The sequence below is a fragment of the Pygoscelis adeliae genome, unplaced genomic scaffold (assembly GCF_000699105.1).
Source record: "Pygoscelis adeliae isolate BGI_AS28 unplaced genomic scaffold, ASM69910v1 Scaffold44, whole genome shotgun sequence".
Classification (NCBI taxonomy): Eukaryota; Metazoa; Chordata; class Aves; order Sphenisciformes; family Spheniscidae; genus Pygoscelis; species Pygoscelis adeliae.
In genome coordinates this window covers 837,385-858,016 of record NW_008824761.1, presented here as the reverse complement: position 1 = coordinate 858,016, position 20,632 = coordinate 837,385, and the positions used below count along the sequence as shown (strand labels likewise).

Genomic DNA, 20,632 nt, shown 5'->3' with positions numbered 1-20,632 from the left:
TTTTTTTTTTTTTAACTGCCTTTTCAGTTTCCCTGCCTTGTCTCGTTTTCATAGGTTCTGTTCATTTTTAGTTGTCGTTCGTATCAGCCTTTTTTACCAGCTTCAAATGTCAGTAGGTCCAAGCCAAAGCTAACTTCTTCTTTGTTAGTCTTTGAAATGTTTCTGGCTCCTTAAAAATGATTGATCATCTGTTCCCAAAACCTTCAGGATGACCATAAAAAGTCAAAATTATAATTTCCTTTCCCCCCCCCTTCATTTTTCCTCTCCCTCTCTCTTTTCCAGGTATAGCTTAGTGTTATGGGTGATACAAAAGAAGCTAAAATGCAGATAACACCAGAAACTCCAGGACGAGTCACAGTCCTGAATCCTTTTGAAAGTCCCAGTGATTATTATACTCTTCAGGAGCAGATTGTCTCCAGTCCTTCAGTCTTTAAATCGACAAAATCCTCATCTGTAAGATCTAGTCTTTAGTTGTGTAACTATACAGATGTAGTGCTAATATTTTAAAATGCATTAAAAAGTGTATTTTATTTAGCGTACTTTATATACTAAGCCAAAGAATTTTGGTGGCGTTTGGTGTTTCTTCTGATTAGAGGAGTATGCTGCTTTTAATACTAACATTGTCACTTAGTCTTTCTATTTTCCTGCTTGTTTTTTTTTTTTCTTTAGATATTAGGTGTATCAGTAGATTAGCATATACCCACTAAGTGCCAAAAACAGTTGCAAGTAGATAAAGGACCGTTATTGGATGTGGTGTTCTTGTCCCACTTAAAGTGGGAAAAAACCCAGTTCCTGCTTACATGCTAAGCAGGCTGGACGCAAGTAAAACTTGATTGCACTTCTATTATAAGCTGTTTGCATATTGACAGAATCAAGTTAATGATTTTGTGTATATAAAACACTTTTTAGTTGCAAATTACGTTCTGGTTTGGAGTTGGAATTATTTTCTGATAAGCAGTAGAGATGATGCTGTGCTAATGAAACTAAAAAGACTTGGTAGATCATTTTTCAAATGGATGTTTGAACAGTACTTTGTAATTAAGTGTTAAATAAAGGGGTGAAGCTGCTTTATTTCTGAATTGGGTTTTGTTGTGCTTTATGCATGGCATTATGAGGGAGACTTTGCAGGATGCATATGGGGTTGCAACTCCTAAGTCTTCTTGGAAATGTGAGGTGAAAGGAAGGCTGCTCTATTATTTAGATAACTTGGGTTAGGTATGAGACACTGGGTTTTCATGGAACCGCAATTTGATTGTGACAATCTAGAAGCAACTAAATTTTATCCTAAGTTCTGTATCTTTAGTAGATCTGTCCTCAGAAATGGAGAAGAAATTGACACCTTAGTTTGTAAATATTAGCTACAACCTTCCACTTCATGTTATCTTGTAAATCATTGTAATACCACTGCCAGGATAAAGAAGGCAGATTGACTTACTCTTTTTTTTTTTTTAAAGTAGATAATTTAAATAGAAACTATTTTGATTGTCTTTGACAGAAACTATATGGAAGCTATGATTGCATTGTTCCATTGAGATTTGTCCTGTGTTTCTATTTTTAACTTTTTAAACTAGCAAGCATTAAGATGTCCATTTCTTTTTTTAGACACCAGGAAAATTTAGATGGTCTATTGATCAGCTTGCTCTAATAAATCCTGTGGAAATTGACTCCGAAGATGTTCGACGCCAAGCAATGTATTTGAGTCATGCTAGGTAACTTACCATCTGTTTTTATGCAGTTAACTTAGCTTGCATACTGAACACTGTTCTTTTGCTTTATTGATGTTTCAACACAGCATTAAAGACTTTTTATTCAAATCTTTTAACATAGATTTTTGTGTCCCTGATGTGGATATAATATTTAGATGAGGCTGTTCTGTGTTGCTCTTTTTTAATGTTAAGAACTGCTGATCCACTCTGCAGTTTGGAAGACCGCCAGATAAAAGCAGTCAGCGGAAGAAAGAAAATGTCTTGCCAGTGATTGTTACCAAGCTACCTCTCCTGCTCCTTGTCACAACACAGTTTGGCTTCTCAGAGTGTTCCATACTGAGACCTATGAAGTGTAGGCTTCTTTGGTCTTTGGGACTCCTGCAGAAGGGTAGAGCTGGGAAAGCTAGCTAGGTAAGCCAGTACTCTTTTTGAAAGGTACAGATAGATTGGACTTAATGTGAAGGAGGGAAGACCAGTAAGCTTGCTGTCTTTGAGGAGAAGGAGATTGCTAGTTACTTGAAATAACCTGGGGATCCTGATCTCAACTTTTTCCTTCCTCTGAAAATAACTTCCATGGGGAAGACAAATGAGTAAGTAAAACAGGCTTAGTATTCACAGCTCATCTTGAGGGATAGTCTTGCATACTAATAGTACAGAACAACATGCCAAGTGAAGGTGGTCAAGGGGAGGCCACAGTGGTGAATCCTGTAGATGCCCCCATACATTTCTCAGATACGAACTTCCACAAAGAATTGCACCTCATGGCATGAAGCACCGCAGTAATAGAATAATAAAACAGTCCTCCATTCTCTCTCTGCCTATAGGACTTTCAAGTCCGGTTAGTGAAATGAAACACAGATAGAGGGCCGGTGAGGGCAAGAGTCCTCTGAATATTCATAGAATCATAGAATAGTTTGGGTTGGAAGGGACCTCTAAAGGTCATCTAGTCCAACCCTCCTGCAATGAGCAGGGACATCTTCAACTAGAGCAGGTTGCTCAGAGCCCCATCCAGCCTGACCTTGAATGTTTCCAGGGATGGGGCATCCACCACCTCTCTGGGCAACCTCTTCCAGTGTTTCACCACCCTCAGTGTAAAAAATATTGTGAATCAGACCTATTGTTCTTGGTGTCTGCCTGAACCTACATCTCACTTTTTGAACAGGAAGAGGTATAAGGAGGAATATGAATTTCTTGCTGCAGTAGAGATGTAGAAAGAATGTAACTGTCCTCAGCTATACCTGTGAATCACCGTTTCTTAATATTCTTTTTCTTAACATCTGTTTGTTTCCTGGCCTTCCTCTAGCAGCCAGTAGGTTTCAGACTCTAATGCTTTTTATACGTTACAAAGCCTTAAGCCTTATGTTTTTAAGGAGTTGATTACATTGTTTATGGAAGCCTATTAGGACACACACAAACTAGCTTTAATTTAGATGGCTTGGGGGACAATTCCAATGATGATTAGTGGCACGGCCTATAGATACAAACATGCGTGGTCTCAGTGGGTCCTTTCAGTCTGTCCCACTGTTTCATATCCACTGTGATTTTTTTTTTTTAATCATCTGATACGACTAGAAAGAGGGTAGTTTGTCTATGTGTAGATTTGCTGTGTCCATGCTTGCACGTTTCAGTGTAACACAGACTGGGGTGGTTATTTCTGGTGGCTGCAAACTGTACATGGTTAAATGCATATATGTGTGTGTGTAAGATTTTGTATGGCAACTGATTTTAATTTACATTTCTTAAGTACTGCTTTATGGTAACTAAAGTGTCATAAATACAGCTCTTGACATTAAAAGTTCCTGATAAAAGAACTGAGTTTTTGAAGCCCATGCATAATGTTACACGAACTATATACTCCATTTTAATAATGCTTGTTAACAAGTCTTCTTCTCAATTAGTTGCAAAGAACCACAAGCATAAGAAATTTGGTGTGTAAATATTTCGAACTGTTAATTCTCCATTATGTAGAAAAAGTAGTTTGGGTAGCAGCACAGTGTAAAAGCTCATGAGCACTTTGTGAAGTCTAAGTGTGTATCATGTGTAGACTTGATTTTGTGCAGTATGACTGTTTCCATAAACGGGGCATCATCTATGTGCTGTGTGTTTATTGCACTGCTTATAAAATGATTAGGAGAACTTTTTTCTGGCAGATTGTGTTAGGGAAATATAGTCTGTCAGTAATTGAGCAGACACAGTGACACAGTCTTGTCCACAAACTTTCCTCTTCCTTTTTTATTTCTACTGGTAGAAATTGAATGTTTCTAAATTGGGTGCTATGCTATTATATGTTAAGTATTAAAAAAATCTGTGCTGTATCTTGCATACTGTGTGTTGCGGTTGCAAATGCTCTGTTGCTTGAAGTTGCATACAAGACTGGCTTGTTTTTATTCTTGTTAAATACATATGATGTTTTCACTTTTTTATTTTCCTGGAGTTATGCACTAAGGAAAAAAACATCCTCTTCTGCATTAACCAGCACTTTTAGTGGGAGCCATTTTCCCAGTTCCCCTGTTTCTCCTTTGGAATCTGGCTTGTAAAGATGCTTATTACTCGTGATCCACTATGCATAAATATACAATGATTGTAAGCTTATTTTTTGGTACAATAACTGAATTTTGTGCAAGTGTCTTCACAGAACTGTCACTTTAGCATCATCTAGGCAGACATAGTTGAAGATGGCATGTCCAAGTATTGCAGATCTATTCAAAGTCTGATTAGCATCAAAGAAAAGAGGGCTGTGAGGGAGAGTTTATGTATGTATATCTACATGTGTTTGTGTAGCTAATAATGTCTGTTATCTGACTGATTTCTAAAATTATTCAAGGGCAATTCAGGTATACTAACTGTGTATGAACGTATTATGTGATTCAGCTAAGATGATAATGAATAGTCATTGTAAAATTTTTTTGAGCTTATAAATTACATAGTAGTAACTGAAAGTGAGACTTGAAGGTGACCGTTAAAGGAAGTATAAATGTAGAATCTCACACATCATTTGAAGATGGCTGAAGTAACTACAATATTTTTTTTTTTTTAAACTAGCTTAAAAGGTGCATAAGGGAAAGTGTTAATTGATTCAAACAGAAATATGATATTGTATCCTGAACTGAAGAAAATACGGCAGACTACCTATTTGAAAGGGGGAACTCCATGCTGGGAAAGCGGGCTGTGTCAGGAATTTGAGTATGCAAATGTTCCATGAGTATCTTCTGTTGCCCTTCTGCTCCTTACAGCTGTTTTTTATTCTGCTTGATTTTGTAATGAGATTCTTTGTGAGCCTAATCTCATGGAAACTTTAATTGTAAAATCTATTCATATGACAAGTTCAACATAACTAAATGGATTATTTTGTAAGATGATTGAGTTTTTGTCCAGATAAAAATACTTGCTGATACAAGGAGTAAGTAGAAGATTTGCAAATACGTACTTATAATGGTACAGATCTTTTTCAAATGAACTGCAGTAACTGAGAAGTGCATTTATATTTCTAAATTTATGGTATGAGATTATTGCACATAAATAGTGCAGTAAAAACATCATAAGATTTAGGGTTTAGTGCTATTTCATTTATAATGTTTCTCTTAAGCATCTGTAAAAGATTACATGGTTGGACTTTACTGTTTTTTTCCAATTATGTGATGGCTTTGATAATTCAGTGGTTTTTCATTTGTTACTTAGAATTGATAAGGAGACAGAAGACAGAAGGCAAAAAGCCATTGAGGAGGTAATAAAACGTTCTATGCTATCAAGTATTGATTTGTTTTAGCTACATACCTACAAAAAAGATCCACATCTATTACAGGATTTCAGAACCCACAAGCCGATTATATTTTACTGGTCAGTAAGAGTAATTTTGTGTCCTCATCCCTTGCGGTTGTAGTTGGACTCCACATGGTCTTTTTCTTTCCATCTGCTTTCACACACCTGTAGGTCAAACCAGCAGATTTTGTTTCTTTCCTGTTGCTTGGCTAGTGGGAATATAGCTGGAAAATAACTCTTATAAATAACCTTATAATTTAAGGTTAAAAATAATGATTGAGTATTTTGGGTTTTACAGTAACTGTTAGTGTTAGGTAGCTTAGTTTCTTTTATTACCTTTTTAAAAATATAGCAGAACCTTGGTGATTTTTTTGTTTCTTCCAAAGTCTGCTTAGTTGGAGGCAACAACTTTCTTCTGGTAGCTTGTAATTCTTTCCGTGCGTTTTTCATTTTATTTTTTACTATCCATTTGTCTAGCAGAGAAGGAAAAGTTAAGCGTTTCAAATCTTCACTACAGAAATTGTCAACATTATTTCAATTTAAAAAAATAAAATAAGGCTCTGATAGGCAAGTTTTCCTTAGTGTTATTGACCTTTTTATATTGTATTATGCTGTTATCAGTTTCTGTGCCTATAAACAAAAAATATGTTTCATGATTCCATAAAGGTGCTATGTAGTTGACCTGCAGCTAAAATACTCTGTTCTAAATCTGCATTAAAAAGGATATTTCTTCTTTGTGAGGCATAAGCTAATGGATTATGCAGCTGAACAGCTTGAAACCACGTCTTTGATAAAAATTCTGCTTTTAATAGTTGGGTGTTTCAAGCTGAGTTTTTTTCATTTGCTTTGAGTCTAGCTTTTATTGTGAGAACAGGATTTGCCATGTATTTCTTGAAGCTATGTGATAGTGTTCATCTCCTCAGCATCAGGGTGTTCTAGAGTGCAGCTGTGACAGCAGATAGAGTTTCTGGTTCAAAGAAAAAGGCATGTGCCAGTACTCAAAAATGTTTCACTGCTAACTAGTTTAGCCAAATACACTAATAATATTGCCAAAAAGCATTGGTTTTCCAATGCTTCTACTGTTTCTTTTACTGTTACTGGAGTGTCTCTAGCACTTCTGCAGAATAGCTCAATTGTTAATATACAACAAGTTAACAAACTGAAAATTTGAAAAGAATTATGTTAAACTACTGTGCAGTAAGTATGGTAGAGACAATTCAAATTTTTAAGTGAGTAATTAGTGATAAATGAAACTTTTGTACAATTTTCACTCTGCAGACTTGAAAGATCTGGGGTGGTGCATGTCATAAAGAACTTGGGGGTCGTCTTCAAATCAAATTGGTTTTTCTTTAACATCTCTGGGCCTGAAATAATGAAATATATTTTGGGTATAAGGGATAACTATAAGTTTGGGAGAAGGGAGAGTTAAAATTCTTAAAATATATCTGTGAGTAGCAAAAGGTATGACTTAAATTTTTCTTGTTTAGGGTACTAATCTAAATTTAAGTTGAGAGTATCTGATTTTTAAAAATGCTTAGATGGTTTCTTCCTATTCTACTCTAGTTTTTCACAAAAAGACTCATAGTTCCTTCTCCTTGGACTGAACATGAAGGCAAGCAAGTTTCTCAGTTTAGTTCAACTAAATGTAAGTTGCTTTTCTGTGTCCACCCAAAATTATCTAGTTTTTGGAGAAATTGTCAAGCATCACTTTTTTTCAACCTCAATTTAAATTTTAAGAACCAATTATAAAAGATGGCACAACTGATAGATTTTTAGCTGTTCTCTCCAAGTGCTTTCTTTGTTTAAAAATCATTTATTAATCCATAATCTTATATAATTTTTCATTTTTGTTATTTTGGTTCCTGTTCTTAAATCTTTTTCCTTTCATAAGCTGTCTTCAACCAGTTTAATTTACACACGCAACTTTGCTGTGTCAATACTGGTAATAGCCAAGTCTTCTACTTCACACTTTTCTTCTGATGTCTGCACGTCTGACTTACTCTGACTGCTTTCCTGCCTATGCAAATATATGGGAAATGAGTTCCATGTTTTTCTACCCTTATGTGCTATGTAAATTCTTGTTGTCCTCTTAATGTCCTGCTAGCTGACTGTCACTTTATATAGGGTTGTGGGTTTTCTAAATTTATTTCATTTACACCATTAGTAGATTTTATTATTAATGCTGTTGTTATTAAAGTTTATATATAACCAACAGAATACATAGCAAACGAATTACAAACTGGACAAATGTCAGCTATAAAGTGTTGTTTGCATTCAGTATTGTTCGGTAGGAAATTCTTAACTAAGTGGTTGGGGTTTTTTGCAAGATTTGGAAGAGACTGAACTGTTAAAATATTTTATCAAGGAGATGCTGCTTGTGACTATCTTACAAGTGACAAAAATACACTATCCACTTCTTGGGCAGAGCCACAATCCTTGATCTGGGAAAGTGAGTGGTGAAAGAAAATGGTCTAATGTGTTCCTTAGCTGTATAAGAAGAGTGGAGTGTTTGATTCTTCATCTTTGTCTTCAAGTCAGACTGCATGATTTTCTGGAAATCTGTTTTACTTGAACACAGCCTGTTTGGCTAAGCATGAACTGAGTTTGTTTTAAATCTCTCTAATGTTGAGGAGGCTGCAGGAGACAGATGTGGGCGAAGTTGATGCTACTTCCCTAAGCTTTTTTTGAATAGAAAGGTGCTGAAATTCTCTTAATCAGCTATAATGGTAACCTTTCTTCAGTACTCCTTTCTAATCTCTTCCAAACTTTGATGCAAAAATTTTGTTTAGTTGTATTAAATATTCTAACTTACTGCTGCTAGATTTCAAAACTGTATGCAATGCATGCTTAAATTTAAGTTCTTATCTGTTTTACAGCCATAGATCTAAATAACATTTCTCCAATTGGAAGACAGCTAACTTTGCAGCCTGGGAAAAGCAATGGTGGGTAAAAGGCAACGTCTGAAATTACAGGCCTACTCTGAAGCGAAATAACCCATTCTTTAATGGCTATTTAATTTCAAAAGGGAATGATTTTTTTTTTTTGTTAATATTCCTGTAGAAATAATTTTTCTTGAACTGTATGGTACTATTAATTTTAATATCAATTTCTCATAGTAATTTAATTCTATTATACTCTTTCATATTTTTTCATAAGTAAAAACTGCAGTCTTCTGTAGACTATAGAGTACATTTTTGCCAACTCAATGTATGCACTTTCTCTGAACTAAAAAGTGAACGTAAGTCTCAGGTTTATGGGTAAATTACAGTTTCAAGAAACCTTTAATGTGTTGGATTGTTTTGGGTTAGAGAATCTTGATTATTTTCTCCACCAAATAAATAGCAGAAATCTTAAGACATCTTTTCATTTTAGATTTCATTTTAGATAAATAGGTAGTGTTCTTCCCCAGGGTGTTTTGATGATCTTTCTCCCATTTCCTTTTGAATCCTTCCTTTCTTCAGAGACCTCTCTCCTCAGTTCAGAATGCCTCTCTAGAGGCTTTTATGTTACAACCCTTTGTTTTTTTTTATCTCTAGGCCTGAGTGTGCTGCATATAGTGTTGTCAAATCAGAATCCTAGATTTAATTAACACTTTTCCTTACTGCAACTGTAACTTAAATAGCTCAATTGCAATGCAATTTGAAAGCGAATTTTTGTTTCTACAGTTTTGGTAAAAGGTTACCGCAAGCTAATTTTGTTGGTTTTATTTATTGCAGCTTCTTGTCAGACAGTACTGTCTTTGCCAGTGGATTTTAATTTAGAGAAAATACTAGGTATGCCTTGTAATATCTAAATTTAATTATGAATGTCTAAATAGAAAACTTGTATTGTTTGATGGCTTTTTTGTCTTATGAAATATTGAAAACCTAATGTATGAATTTAAGTATGTGTTCTAAGACGGTTACTGCATGTTGCACGGAACATCTGACTTCAATGACATGATTTGAGTGTAGACATAAAGATAAAAGAGGAGGGCTATGGAGGACAATTGGAAATTGGTTAACAATTCTGAATGCATAAAAGGTAGTCAGCAGAAGACACCCCCTGCCTCCCCCAAATAGAGCAGTTATTTAACTTAGCAGAGCTGTTTGACTTGCAGATTGCTGGCCGTGAGGCTCACAGCCCAACCTTGCCTTGAGCAAGGCTATGCTATAACGCTGTGCCTTTAATTTAACTGAAGCCGTGGTGGTGACTAGAAGTTGTGTGGTGGCAAAAAAGCCATGACCACTGGGTGGGGAGACAAGAGTCCAAATTAACTGTCCGATTATAACTGCTGTATCAAGCAATTGCTGCCAGCTTCTCGGGCAGGGGGGCTGGAAAGGCCTGTTCTTACAGCTCATGTATGGGAATGGTGGGTATAGCCAGCTCAGAGGTTTTTGGCGGCACGCTCCTATCCCAGTATTGAAGTTCACAACCCTGATTGTGGGTCATCAAAATTAAAACAGAAAAACAGAACCATATCTATTGCTTTTGTGTTTCGTCTTAACAAATGCTTCCATCAATGCATAGTTTGTGAATTCATGAAAAATTTCTTCTACAAGAAATAGCCAATTAGAATAGAGCAAGAGCAAAAAACTAAAATAATCTGGTAAATCTCAGCGTATTTTAATGGGTCTTTGTTAAGATCTGTATGCTCTTCTACTGTAAACTGCTAACTGCTTTGACTTTCTTAGAGTTGAATCTGGTTTGCCTTTGGATGTATCACGGTGACCATCAAAGCATATGGGAGACCTGAAAAAGGGTCTAGTTTTGCTTGGGTAGTTTAGTAACCCCTTTTTCAGAACTCAAATGTGAAGAATAATACAATTTGGGGAAAGGGCCAGTAAGTAGATGGTAGCCAATATTTATATTTTTTTAAAAATGCAGACTTCACTATTAAAAGATAGACAGAAGTGGAACCTTGGTAGACAGAGTAGATTTTTTTGTAATGATAACAAGTGATCCTTTGGGATAGGTGGCTAAATTAGATTAATTCCTTGCTGTATTGGTAAATTGGATTAAATGTTTTAATTTAGTTATAGATGTCTCTGTAGTGGAAGATACATTTTTTTTCTTGCATTCTTATTGGAAACGATTTCTCCTCCATGTTTCTAGGTGAATATTTTAGAACTGATGAATTTGCAGATCAATCTCAGGAAAACCTGAGCTCTTCATCGCTCAGAAGAAAGCTGTTTTTAGAAGAAAATGGAACTGTATCGGAATGTTTGTCCCCTTCTCTGCATAGTCCATGCGGTAGTCAGCCACTTGGAGTGCTTTGTTCAATTGACATATCTCCAGTCCGATGCAGAAGCCCTCTGGAAACATCTAGCTCAGTAAGTAGCCTGTTTTGGGGGCTGGATGGGATGTGACTTAGCTGGCACAAGAGCAGTTCTTAGAGCAGGCTGTACCGTTTCTGTGTTCTAACAGACTTCACGAGATGAACAACCATGTTTTCAATAAGCTAGAACTGCTTTATGAAAGAGTCGGTATTAGACCAAAGGTGTTTGTTGTTGGTTTTTTCTCAAATTCCAATCTCAGAAAAAAATCGTGACCAAAAAAAAGTCTTGAAAGAATATATTACTAACTTTTTATTATATCAAATTATTATGCTGTGCTGCTATTCTTTTGTATAGAAGAAATTACGCTTTAATCTTATATTATGAAAAGGAAGTAGGAATTGATACATACACAAGACTTGCTGAAAGCTTGTTGAAACCTTTTTTTTTTTTCCGTAAAAAGTGCATACAAATAAAAGGCCTGTTTAAATCCATGGGCTGCTGTCTAAAATACTAGTTGATATGAACAGGTGATATAATTATTTCCCTTATAGCTCATAAACTCATTTATGGTGGAAGAAATGACTTGTGGATCTTTGAATGCAGTGCTAAATATGCTTTTTTCTTTTCCATTGACCAGAGATTTCAGATGAATATACATATATTAGAACATGGAACATAATGTCTGTTTTTTAAATTAAGCGAGATGAATCTTATTCCCAGGTGGACATAGCACAGCTAAACTGGTTTAGGTGGTATGGTTTCATCTGTTTGGCGGCTGAAGTGCACAGAAAAAAGGTACCCCAGCAAGAATGTGGCTTTAAAAAAAAAAAAGTCCTCACTATGGTAACCTAGTAGAGAATTCCTACAACATAATTACACTGCTAGAAGTGACTTTTCTTTTTGTACCATACTCTTAAGCAAGGTCACAACCACTATTCTTTTTTCTTAAGGAAAAATATTTTCTCTGCTCCCGAGTTAAATAATTCAGATAATATGGATTCCATTAAAATATAAATAGTGGCTGGCTTTCATCTGCATTGTTAGGAGTAAGAAATTGAGATTAAATACTTGACTATATACACAGATAGCATTAATGCCCTGTTTAGGCTTATCGTAGTTCTTAATTACAACGGATATTATAGTCTTAGTTGGTGTTATGTGACAGTTTGAGTCCGTTGCTCCTTTCCTATGTGGAGGCATAAAGTCCAAGTGAAGAGTTGCCACTGGAATATTTAAGCTAAACTAATGATAGAGGTTGTCATTGTACGGTTATACAGGATTAGTTTTCCTCAGTGCTGCCATATTAAGCTTTTTAATTAGAACACTTTTTATATATACATATTAGTCAAGGTTATATTATGAAAATATGCCTTTTTTTTTTTTAACTGAAGGGTCAGTTTTCCTCAAGTCCTATTCAGGGAGGAACAAGGGCTTACAGTCTTGGAAGTATAACCAGTCCCACGTTTCCAGAGGGGTCTCCTGCACAGAATGGTTCTCCTACTTTTTCACCAATTGCTTTTCACATAAGAAAGACGCCACTGTCAGGTATGGTTTAACTGTATATGTGTTATTCTTTCTGGATTTATATATTTTGATTATAAAAACTGCTGCATTCTTACTGGAACTTTTTTCTGTTCCAAGACAAGTTACTGTGCTTGGCAGACCAGCAGTCTCCTCCTATATGACACATTTACTGTTTAGCAGTGAAACATCGTAATGATGTGTAACAGTGATCTGCTTGCAAAAAATCAACTCGGGAAAATGTTTTTGAAGGAGGAATTGAGACCTAATAGGAATGGAGAAAAAATTAAAGGATTAATCTAGTGTGAGGAGGGGGTTTAAAGCCATATGCCTGAAGTAAGTCAGGTCACAATTCTGATTTGGCCCAACCTGAAGCATTTTAGTTGGACAAAGAATGTTTAGCTTGAGTTTTCAAATCATGTGATCGTCAAGATTATTTGACATGAAACTGACTAGTGAAGAAATCACAAACATTTTGTGTCCTCATTGCTCTAGAAAATGTCAGTATTATGTTTCGTCCATTGCCTGGAAAGACTTGACGCCACATTTATACTTGACTTTGCTCCGATGAGCCTTGTGGTATTTCAACACCTCTATATATGGAGATTGCATAAGTTTGATTTTCTTGAAAATTTTACTGCTAGCCCAAATTTGTTTTTAAATGCCTATAGAATATGTGTAATTACGGGTTTTTTTGGAAGAAAGCCATAGAACCAGCCTTGACACATTTTTCCTGTGAACAGTGTGCGGTATTGCCATTTGAAAGTGCGAGGCCTCTGATACCACAAACTATGTCATAGGAAACAAATTTGCTGGTAAAAATGGGATAAAAACTTGCCTTTACTGTGACAGTTTAAATGCAGCTAAAACTCGCCCTTGGAGCCAGGAGGCAGTGGTGCTCAGTGAAACACTACGTAGTTGGCTATAATTATTCAAAGGACTGTAGGGTTTTGTGGATGATGATGTTAACTCTATCTGATATCTAATAGAATAACTTTGTTTGTTTGTTTTTCCCCTTTTTTCTGTGGACAGACCAAAGAAAATTTACATTCCGTTCTCCAGATATTCCTTCTTCCTCAAATAGAATGACACCCCCGAGTACAAGAAGTCCTTATATAGATGGTTGTTCTCCAATTAAAAGTTGTTCTCCTATGAGGCTTGGAGCACGTAGAGGAACTACCCAGTATCAGACTTCTGTCATTAGAATACCAATTGCAGTTGAAAATCATGGTGAGGATGAGGAAGACAAGGAAAATGCTTCTCCAGCAGAAGCTCGGTTCCCAGAAATGGATAATGGAAGAAACTTATGTCAGCAAGACGGTGATACTTTTGCACATGGTACACATCTTGTGGTAGCAACTGTGTCTATTGCACCAGATCACTCGGAAGTTTGTCATCAAAGGTTGTCGTCATTTCAGGCTATAGAAGGCTCAAAGGAAAATAATACTGTAGATATGGCTGATGCAGCTGAAGTGTCAGAGGAGAACACTTGGATAAAAGAAACAATTGGCACTAGCAACACACCAATGACCAGCTTTATGACAGGCATTACTTTCAGTATTGAAAACTCGCGCATGTGCATGTCACCTCTTGCAGAAAGCAGCGCAATTCCTTGTGACAACAGTAGCATTCAGGTAAAATAAAAATCTTCTTGTGCTTCTCTGTAAAACTGAGCTCGACGTTCGAGCTTTTAGTATGTATACCATTCTGGAAGTAATTGTCTTTTCTCTTACTGGATGTGGCATGCAGGTGGTATTGTGACTTTTATTCCTTCCCCTCGTCCCCTTTTTCCTCTCTCAGTGGAGTCAGCATAGAAACTGTAAATTATTTTTGTGTTACTATGTACAGTAATACGTTTAACTTAATCCAAACTAATTCTGACAGACCCATTCACAATTTGCTTTTGTTACTAACTGATGGTAGGTGGTTTGTTGGATTAAGTTCTGTTAAATGCAAGTCGTATCAGGTATGAGAATCTGAGGGGTTATTGGTGATAAATTGCAGTACATTTTTTAAGCCCTGCTTCTTGATTTCAGGTGGACAGTGGTTATAATACACAGACTTGTGGAAGCAGCATTATGGATACTGCGGGGGCTGAAAACAGTTGCAGAGAAAATGATGTGAATACTAACCTGTTTCAGAATAAATCTCAGCTCCTTAGATCAAAGGTAGGAGTTAAACTGTGATGCAAAAGTGATAGGCTTCCCATCTGAAGCATCCATTCCTTATTTTATTCAGTTGCAGGGAGCCTGAGTGAGGGGAGGAGAGACTGTCAGGTGATAATAGAAAGCATGTAGCATCATTTTGTTGATTGTAAGCTGGCAATAAAATTAATGTGTTCTATGACAAAGGCAAAGGTAGTTTCACAGGAAACTGAAGTATGTGCCTAAAAGGTAGTTCTGAGGCTGCTCATGGCTCCTGATGTATTGTAGTCTGTCTCTTATTTTTGTTTCTGTTGTTCTTCCTCTGTTTTGGGGGGGGGGTTTATTGCCAAGTTCTTAAATGTGTGCCTGCGGAGAAGCATGTTTTTTGGGAACAACTGTCAGCTGCTACTTTTCATAAACTAGCCTCAAGTTTCCTAGACCATACCTGGCATGCTGACTTGGTGGGGAACTTTCTGGTTAGGTACAGCCTTTTGATTACAAGCCCTTTGATGACCTATCTTCAAAACAAAAACTACAAAAGACAATACATATCTAGCAAGGCTCCCAGGCTCTTAATCTTGTGACTGATGGGAAGGAGTTCTACTTCTTCCAGAGAATGGGAAGGAGTTCTACTTCTTCCAGAGAATGGGAAGCAAGGCTAGTTTCTTTGGAGGAGAGAGCAAAGATCATCTCCTCTCACTTAGTAATTATGGTCTTATAAACTTAAATAGTTTACGGTCAACTACTTGGCATTGTTGACAGTCATTGAAGGGGAGACAGTACTGACCAGTAGTACCAGGCTATAAAAAGACTCAAGCCCATTCAGCCCTGACTTCACTTCTGTCTCTGACATGCTAATAGCTGCTTCTCTAACAAGGTAAGGAGTGGGTTGATGGTGTCTTATACACAGACCACTGACATCAAATTTTGAACTCTGCGCATTTAAGATCGGGATAACTGTGCCCTTATAGGAAGAATAGATGGATATTTTAACTTCTAAAAATACCCAGCTATGCTGAGGTCTTGCCCCACTCACCCTGTTGGACCATTCAGCTCTCGCAACAGAGAACCCACAGAGAATGAAGAGAAAAAAGCGTGGACGCTGCTGGCTGAAAGCATCCAGTCTGGCTCATTCAGAGCATGTGTGCTCTGAAAGGAGGTTCTTGCGACAGCATGTCTCAAAGATTTGTGCAGAAAAAAAATTACCTTTCATTTCTTTTTTATTTCAGAAGGGGAGAGATGGGAGGCTAAGGTACTAATTGTAACTTGAAATTTTCAGGTAGTAAGTTTGGATCTTGTTTCTTTTGGGGAATTTTTGTGAAAATGGTTTTAAAATTAACTTTTCCTTATTAACCTAGGAGTGTTCCGTTTTAAACCATAAGGACAATCAGTTGCTGAGAGCAAAATCTCCAGAGAAGCAATCCTGTTTCCAAAAAGCAAAAACACATAGTACAGTATTTGGTCAAAATGCAACTTGCAACATTTCTGCCTGGAAACATAAAAATGAAAATCAAGTTCAGGGATTTCACAAAAATGGTATGTAGTTTTCTGATGGAGAACTTAAATTGTGTTGTCTAATAAATTTTTATACATAGGACCTCAATTACCTGGATTATACATACTATTTTGCTTTTTCAATGCAAATGTTAATAAATTGTCTGGTATATATTAAGGGAGTTTTTAAATAATGTGGGGGTTTTCAGGTCTTACTAACAAATTTATTGGTATCATTAAGTGATCCTTTTGAAGATTAAGGTGGCTAGACTTGGTACAAAGAAACGATAGTGTGTTTTCAGAATTGCGTTCCTTCTGTGATCAGGGTAGATTCCGTGAGAAGCCTTGTTCTGAAAGTTTGGACGTAACTAGGGTAACTTGCCTAGAAGCCAGTGTAACTGCAAAACCGCCTACATTTTAAGACACAACTCCTAAAGGCATTGAGGGAAACTCTTCTTTGGGGGGGGGAGGAAAGGAGCATTAGTTTTGATTTGGATTGCTTTTCCCCGATCAGGCTTCAGGAATACTAGCACCTAGTACCAAGAAGGAGTCACTGGACAGAAATGAACCTCTGGGGGTGTGATGAGAGCAGGGCTGGGCTAACAGGAGGGGGGGGAGTGTCTGTCAGTATCAGTCTGAAGTAACAGTGATGAAACTCAGCTGTGACTTTCGCAAGGAGAGAATAAAACTAGCGTTCCAGAAATGGGTCCCTGGAATATGTGTCTGTTTTATAGTAGACTTGCAAACTGTTAAAAATGGGTGCTTTGATTTTAATACCAGGCTAGTCCTTTCAGTTAAGTTTTCCTTGTGAACAGCTGCATGAAAACTCCATTCCAGTTATGAAAATTTACTTTTCCACAATTAAAAAACAAAAAATTTTAAATCTCAGTAATAAAATAAACTATATGTCACAAGAAGCCTTTTAGCAGTTCTTTGATCAGTTTTTTCCTTGGTTTGGCAGAAATCAAGGAAAAGGACAGGTGATGGAAATGCTTTAATAGGAAAATAGAATCTCTTCCCCCTAAACAAGCAGTTCTTACTCTTAAAACTGCTTATCTGTCAGTTAGCTTTACCATGTACTTAAGTAAGATGTACTATCGGTTACTTTAAAATTAAACGATAGCATTGTTACTTTAGTAGTTGTATTAGTACTAGTCTTGAAGTTGATCACCTGCCTCCACCAGTGTCTCCTAAGAACGCTTGTGTCCAAAGTGCTGCTCCGGTCCCCTTTCGAAGGAACGTAAGAAGGTGCAATAAGGTTAATTGGTCTCAGCACATGATTGAGAATGGCGCAGCCTGCCTTCTAGGAAAGTAAACCATTACACTTTTACTTCCCTCTTACGTTTAGTTCCAAACACTGTTATGTCTGCTTACAGAAGTTACCAAAATATTTAGATAAGCATTTTGAAATATAATTAATTTTTGCATGCCACTTGTTGCAAAAAGTATTAATATAAACAAACTCCTGATACTTTCAAGAAAACCATCGATGAACAAAAGTAATGGAATGAGGAGGGTCTGGAAGCCCAGAATTCCCTTTGCCTAACCAAATCAGATTTGGTTAAATTTGATTGGATTTGTTTAAAAGCACCTTCTGGACTTCATAAATGTGAACGGGGAAAAAAAACCATATGGCAATCTTCTAGCCCTAGTGACTAAGAGGGAAAGAAGAGATAGGGGAGATACTGACACTTCAGGGCTCGGTGTTTGTAGAGCTCTGAAGTAAACTTTGTTGGATTAATCAAAAAGGCAAGTCCATTCCGGTACGTGCTCCAGCTGAAGCAGTCTTTCTCCCTTTTCATAGCAAGGATATCCAGTCCCAGGACACTGGATGGAAGTTCTGCTTCCTATTCTATTCCACAGCCTGCGGAAGAGCTTGTACCAAACTTATAGACCGTGGCTGATGAGTAGCTATTGGCACACTGAGCCTGAGTTCAGGTCAGACCTAAATTTGAAGGCAACCGACAACGTTTTTTAAAAAATCTCAGCAGGGGAGGTATGAACGGAATTGCATAGCATTAAACAGCAGTGCGTTAGCCCTGAGACTTGTGCGCGGGCGTTGGATGAATGGAACAGTTCTCAAAATGTTTTCATTAATAACTCACCAGTGAAGGCTTTCTGAAAAATGTACTTAATGAAACAGGTAAACTTCTGTACCATCAATAAAGCATCATTTGGTTTTAGTTCTCACATTGCAAAAATAGTAATTAAAAAAATTACTTTGGATTTCTAACGGGCAAACACGACGTGCATTATTTTTACTTCCATCGCAATCTAATCAGTGTTTCTGTTATGCATCTCTGATTGACAGTAATTGAACCTAACGTCCTGAATTATCTATTTCAGGATCTTGAAACAGTGCCCTGCTAAAAGCTGGAAATACACTGAATCGATAACTTTTAAGGGATGAATTTCGTTGAAGTAGAGAATCAACTTAGCCTTCTGGAAAATGGATTTATTGAATAGGGCATTCAGAGTGTTCTTAGCTTTAGTTGGTAAGGTTTGTACCTCAAAAGCAAGACGCAACTTTTGCTGAGACTTAAAAGTTATTTATGACCTTGCGTCTTTTCTGTTTCTCATGATAATTCTTTTTAACAATAATCAACTGAAAGGGTGAATTTCAGATTTCCGGACTGTGCAAAGGATTTATTTTTGCAAGTGTGATTACTAAAAACAGTAGTAATGTTAATGTAAAGGGGAAGATGAGAAGCAGAATTAGTCCACATCACGATCTGTTTCTGAACTGTTTGGCATGGTATGTGTAATTAAGATTTGGTTTTAATTTCTGACTAAAATTTTTAATTCTTTATAATGATATGGTCAATGACCAGAGGCTTTCAAAGTATTCACAAATAAAAAAGCAATCACTAAAATACTTAATTGCACCCTGTATAAGTGTTTTCTTAAAGGTAAGGGAAAAGTAACAGCAGAAGTGTGTGAATGTGAGAAGTAATTAAGGATCCCCCCAAATAAATTGCTGGTGTTTTCTGTCCTGTTTTATACTCCTCAGTTAGATGGGAATTATTTATTTTATGAAAACGTGTATTTTTATTACGTTTGTATAATTCTTTTGTAGAAGGAACCTACTGTGCAAATCATTGTGGAAATCATTTGACCATTCTGTTTCTCTAGTTGTACTTAGCGTGTTGGTTGGCACACGTTGCACAAAACGGTCATTGTTTACATTAAATTAATTTCAGTGGTTTTAAGGAAAGTCCTTTAACATGGATAACTGTAAATTGAGTAGTGAAACAGAATAAAGACATCTCTCTCATACCTAGATTGTTTGTATTGCTTTCTTTGCTGCAATTTGCAGCATCTTTCGAGTGCTGCCTGTAACACGCGTACGTGTCTCGTTTGGGTGGGGGGCACTGGGGAACAGAGGAAGGAGATCAGGCAAGGAGCTTGGCAAGCTTTCGCTCTCATACAGCTAAAAAACGGTTTCAGTTACTCCCATGTACGGCGCTGAATTCAAAGTGCAGTACCAGTTAGATCCAGTGCCCTGCCCATCTTTGAGTTTTAAAGTTTCCGAATAAGCCTGTTGGAACAGTGGCGGCAGGACTAAAACGTCTCATTCAGGGGGTGCGGTTTCTTCTGCTGCAATCAGTTAAACATGTTAATTGTCTCCTTTTGATGCCTTTTATAAATATGTACTTTATAAACCTGATCCAATCCTTTACAATGACAGCAGATGGGGAGCTGAGTAAATATGGCCGAGTGACAACCAGGTATTGACGATCAGCTGTGACCCACTCATTACCCAAGGAAACCACCAAGGAGTAAGTGACTAGTAAAGTTTGAGCTGTACCTCTTCAAAGATCTCTGAGGAACATCTGCAGTATGTGGGATTGCAGTTTCTCGGCTTTGAGGGGTAGGAATTGGCATCAGCAGAACCGGCCTACGAGAACTACTGTAATCCCAGGCACTTCAGGGAATAGTTCTACTGAAAGGAACTCGCAGAATTCGATAGCTACCACCTGAAAGAAAGCCTGGCCTCCCCCGCCCTGGTGGTGGGAGCTCGGCAGGGAGTCTAGGAGCACACAAAGCATGCTGTATGACTGCCTCGCCAGGTGGTGTAGCTTGACTGTAACAGCGCAGCTCAAGGCACAAAATGATTGAGGGTTTTTTTGAGAATTCTAACTAACTAGTAATTCTAACTCGCCAGCATCGTGGCAGCAGGAGCTAGAATGATCACCGCCAAACTTGTTACTTGTGGATTTTTGTGTCACACAACTATAATTGATGGTTTCCATCGCTTTTTTTTAAGGCAGTTCATCAGAGGCTAAGCAATGATTTTAAATTGCTTTAAGGTCTAGGACAAAGACTAATGCACTCTTATGGTATGGTTTCTCTGCGTATTGTGTGCATATGTACACACAGCTAATCTGCTGTGAGAGAGAACTTCCCTGGAAGGAAGTGTAACTCTGTGGAATTTATCTTTCAGGAGTAAATTCTGTTAGCCCTTAAGACCAGTAACTAGCACCATTACTTCTTTCAGTTCTGAGGTGCTAAAGCAAATGCACTGAAGAGACGGACTTTTGCCAGGCTCTTGCATGGCCTTAAGGCCATTAAAAAAGAAAATAAAAATTAAAATACTACAACTATTCCTTCACTTTGCAGAAGTATTTATTTTCACCCACAAGACAACACTGTAGACAGACTTGGTTTTAAAACTATTGTTCTCCATACATATATTCATAAAAAGTTTAAAAAAAAAAGCCAGTTTTACAAATTATTAAAATGTGTATTT

At 37.0% G+C, this 20,632-nt stretch overlaps 1 protein-coding gene across 2 annotated transcripts; it reads left to right on the top strand.

Annotated features, from left to right (window-relative positions):
* Positions 1–280: 280 nt before the first annotated feature.
* BORA (bora, aurora kinase A activator) lies at positions 281–19,128 on the top strand. 2 transcript variants are annotated; one of them, XM_009323523.1, is made up of 12 exons: positions 281–453; positions 1,603–1,709; positions 5,385–5,430; positions 7,029–7,110; positions 8,342–8,407; positions 9,182–9,238; positions 10,560–10,777; positions 12,115–12,268; positions 13,277–13,878; positions 14,281–14,412; positions 15,747–15,924; positions 18,229–19,128. In XM_009323523.1, exons 1-12 carry the CDS (start codon positions 298–300, stop codon positions 18,234–18,236), a joined length of 1,806 nt encoding a protein of 601 aa, XP_009321798.1. In that variant the 5' UTR covers positions 281–297; the 3' UTR covers positions 18,237–19,128. The 2 variants fall into 2 exon arrangements, with proteins under 2 accessions (XP_009321798.1, XP_009321797.1); XM_009323522.1 differs by lacking the exon at positions 18,229–19,128 and having other exon boundaries at positions 15,747–16,049.
* Positions 19,129–20,632: the final 1,504 nt, after the last annotated feature.

Bases quoted from the DNA above. Each gene is read 5' to 3' on its own strand.
- BORA (XM_009323523.1), top strand. From the start codon at position 298: ATGGGTGATACAAAAGAAGCTAAAATGCAGATAACACCAGAAACTCCA. The intron at 9,239-10,559 runs GTATGCCTTGTA...CCATGTTTCTAG, and splicing joins TAATTTAGAGAAAATACTAG to GTGAATATTTTAGAACTGAT. The intron at 13,879-14,280 runs GTAAAATAAAAA...TCTTGATTTCAG, and splicing joins GTGACAACAGTAGCATTCAG to GTGGACAGTGGTTATAATAC.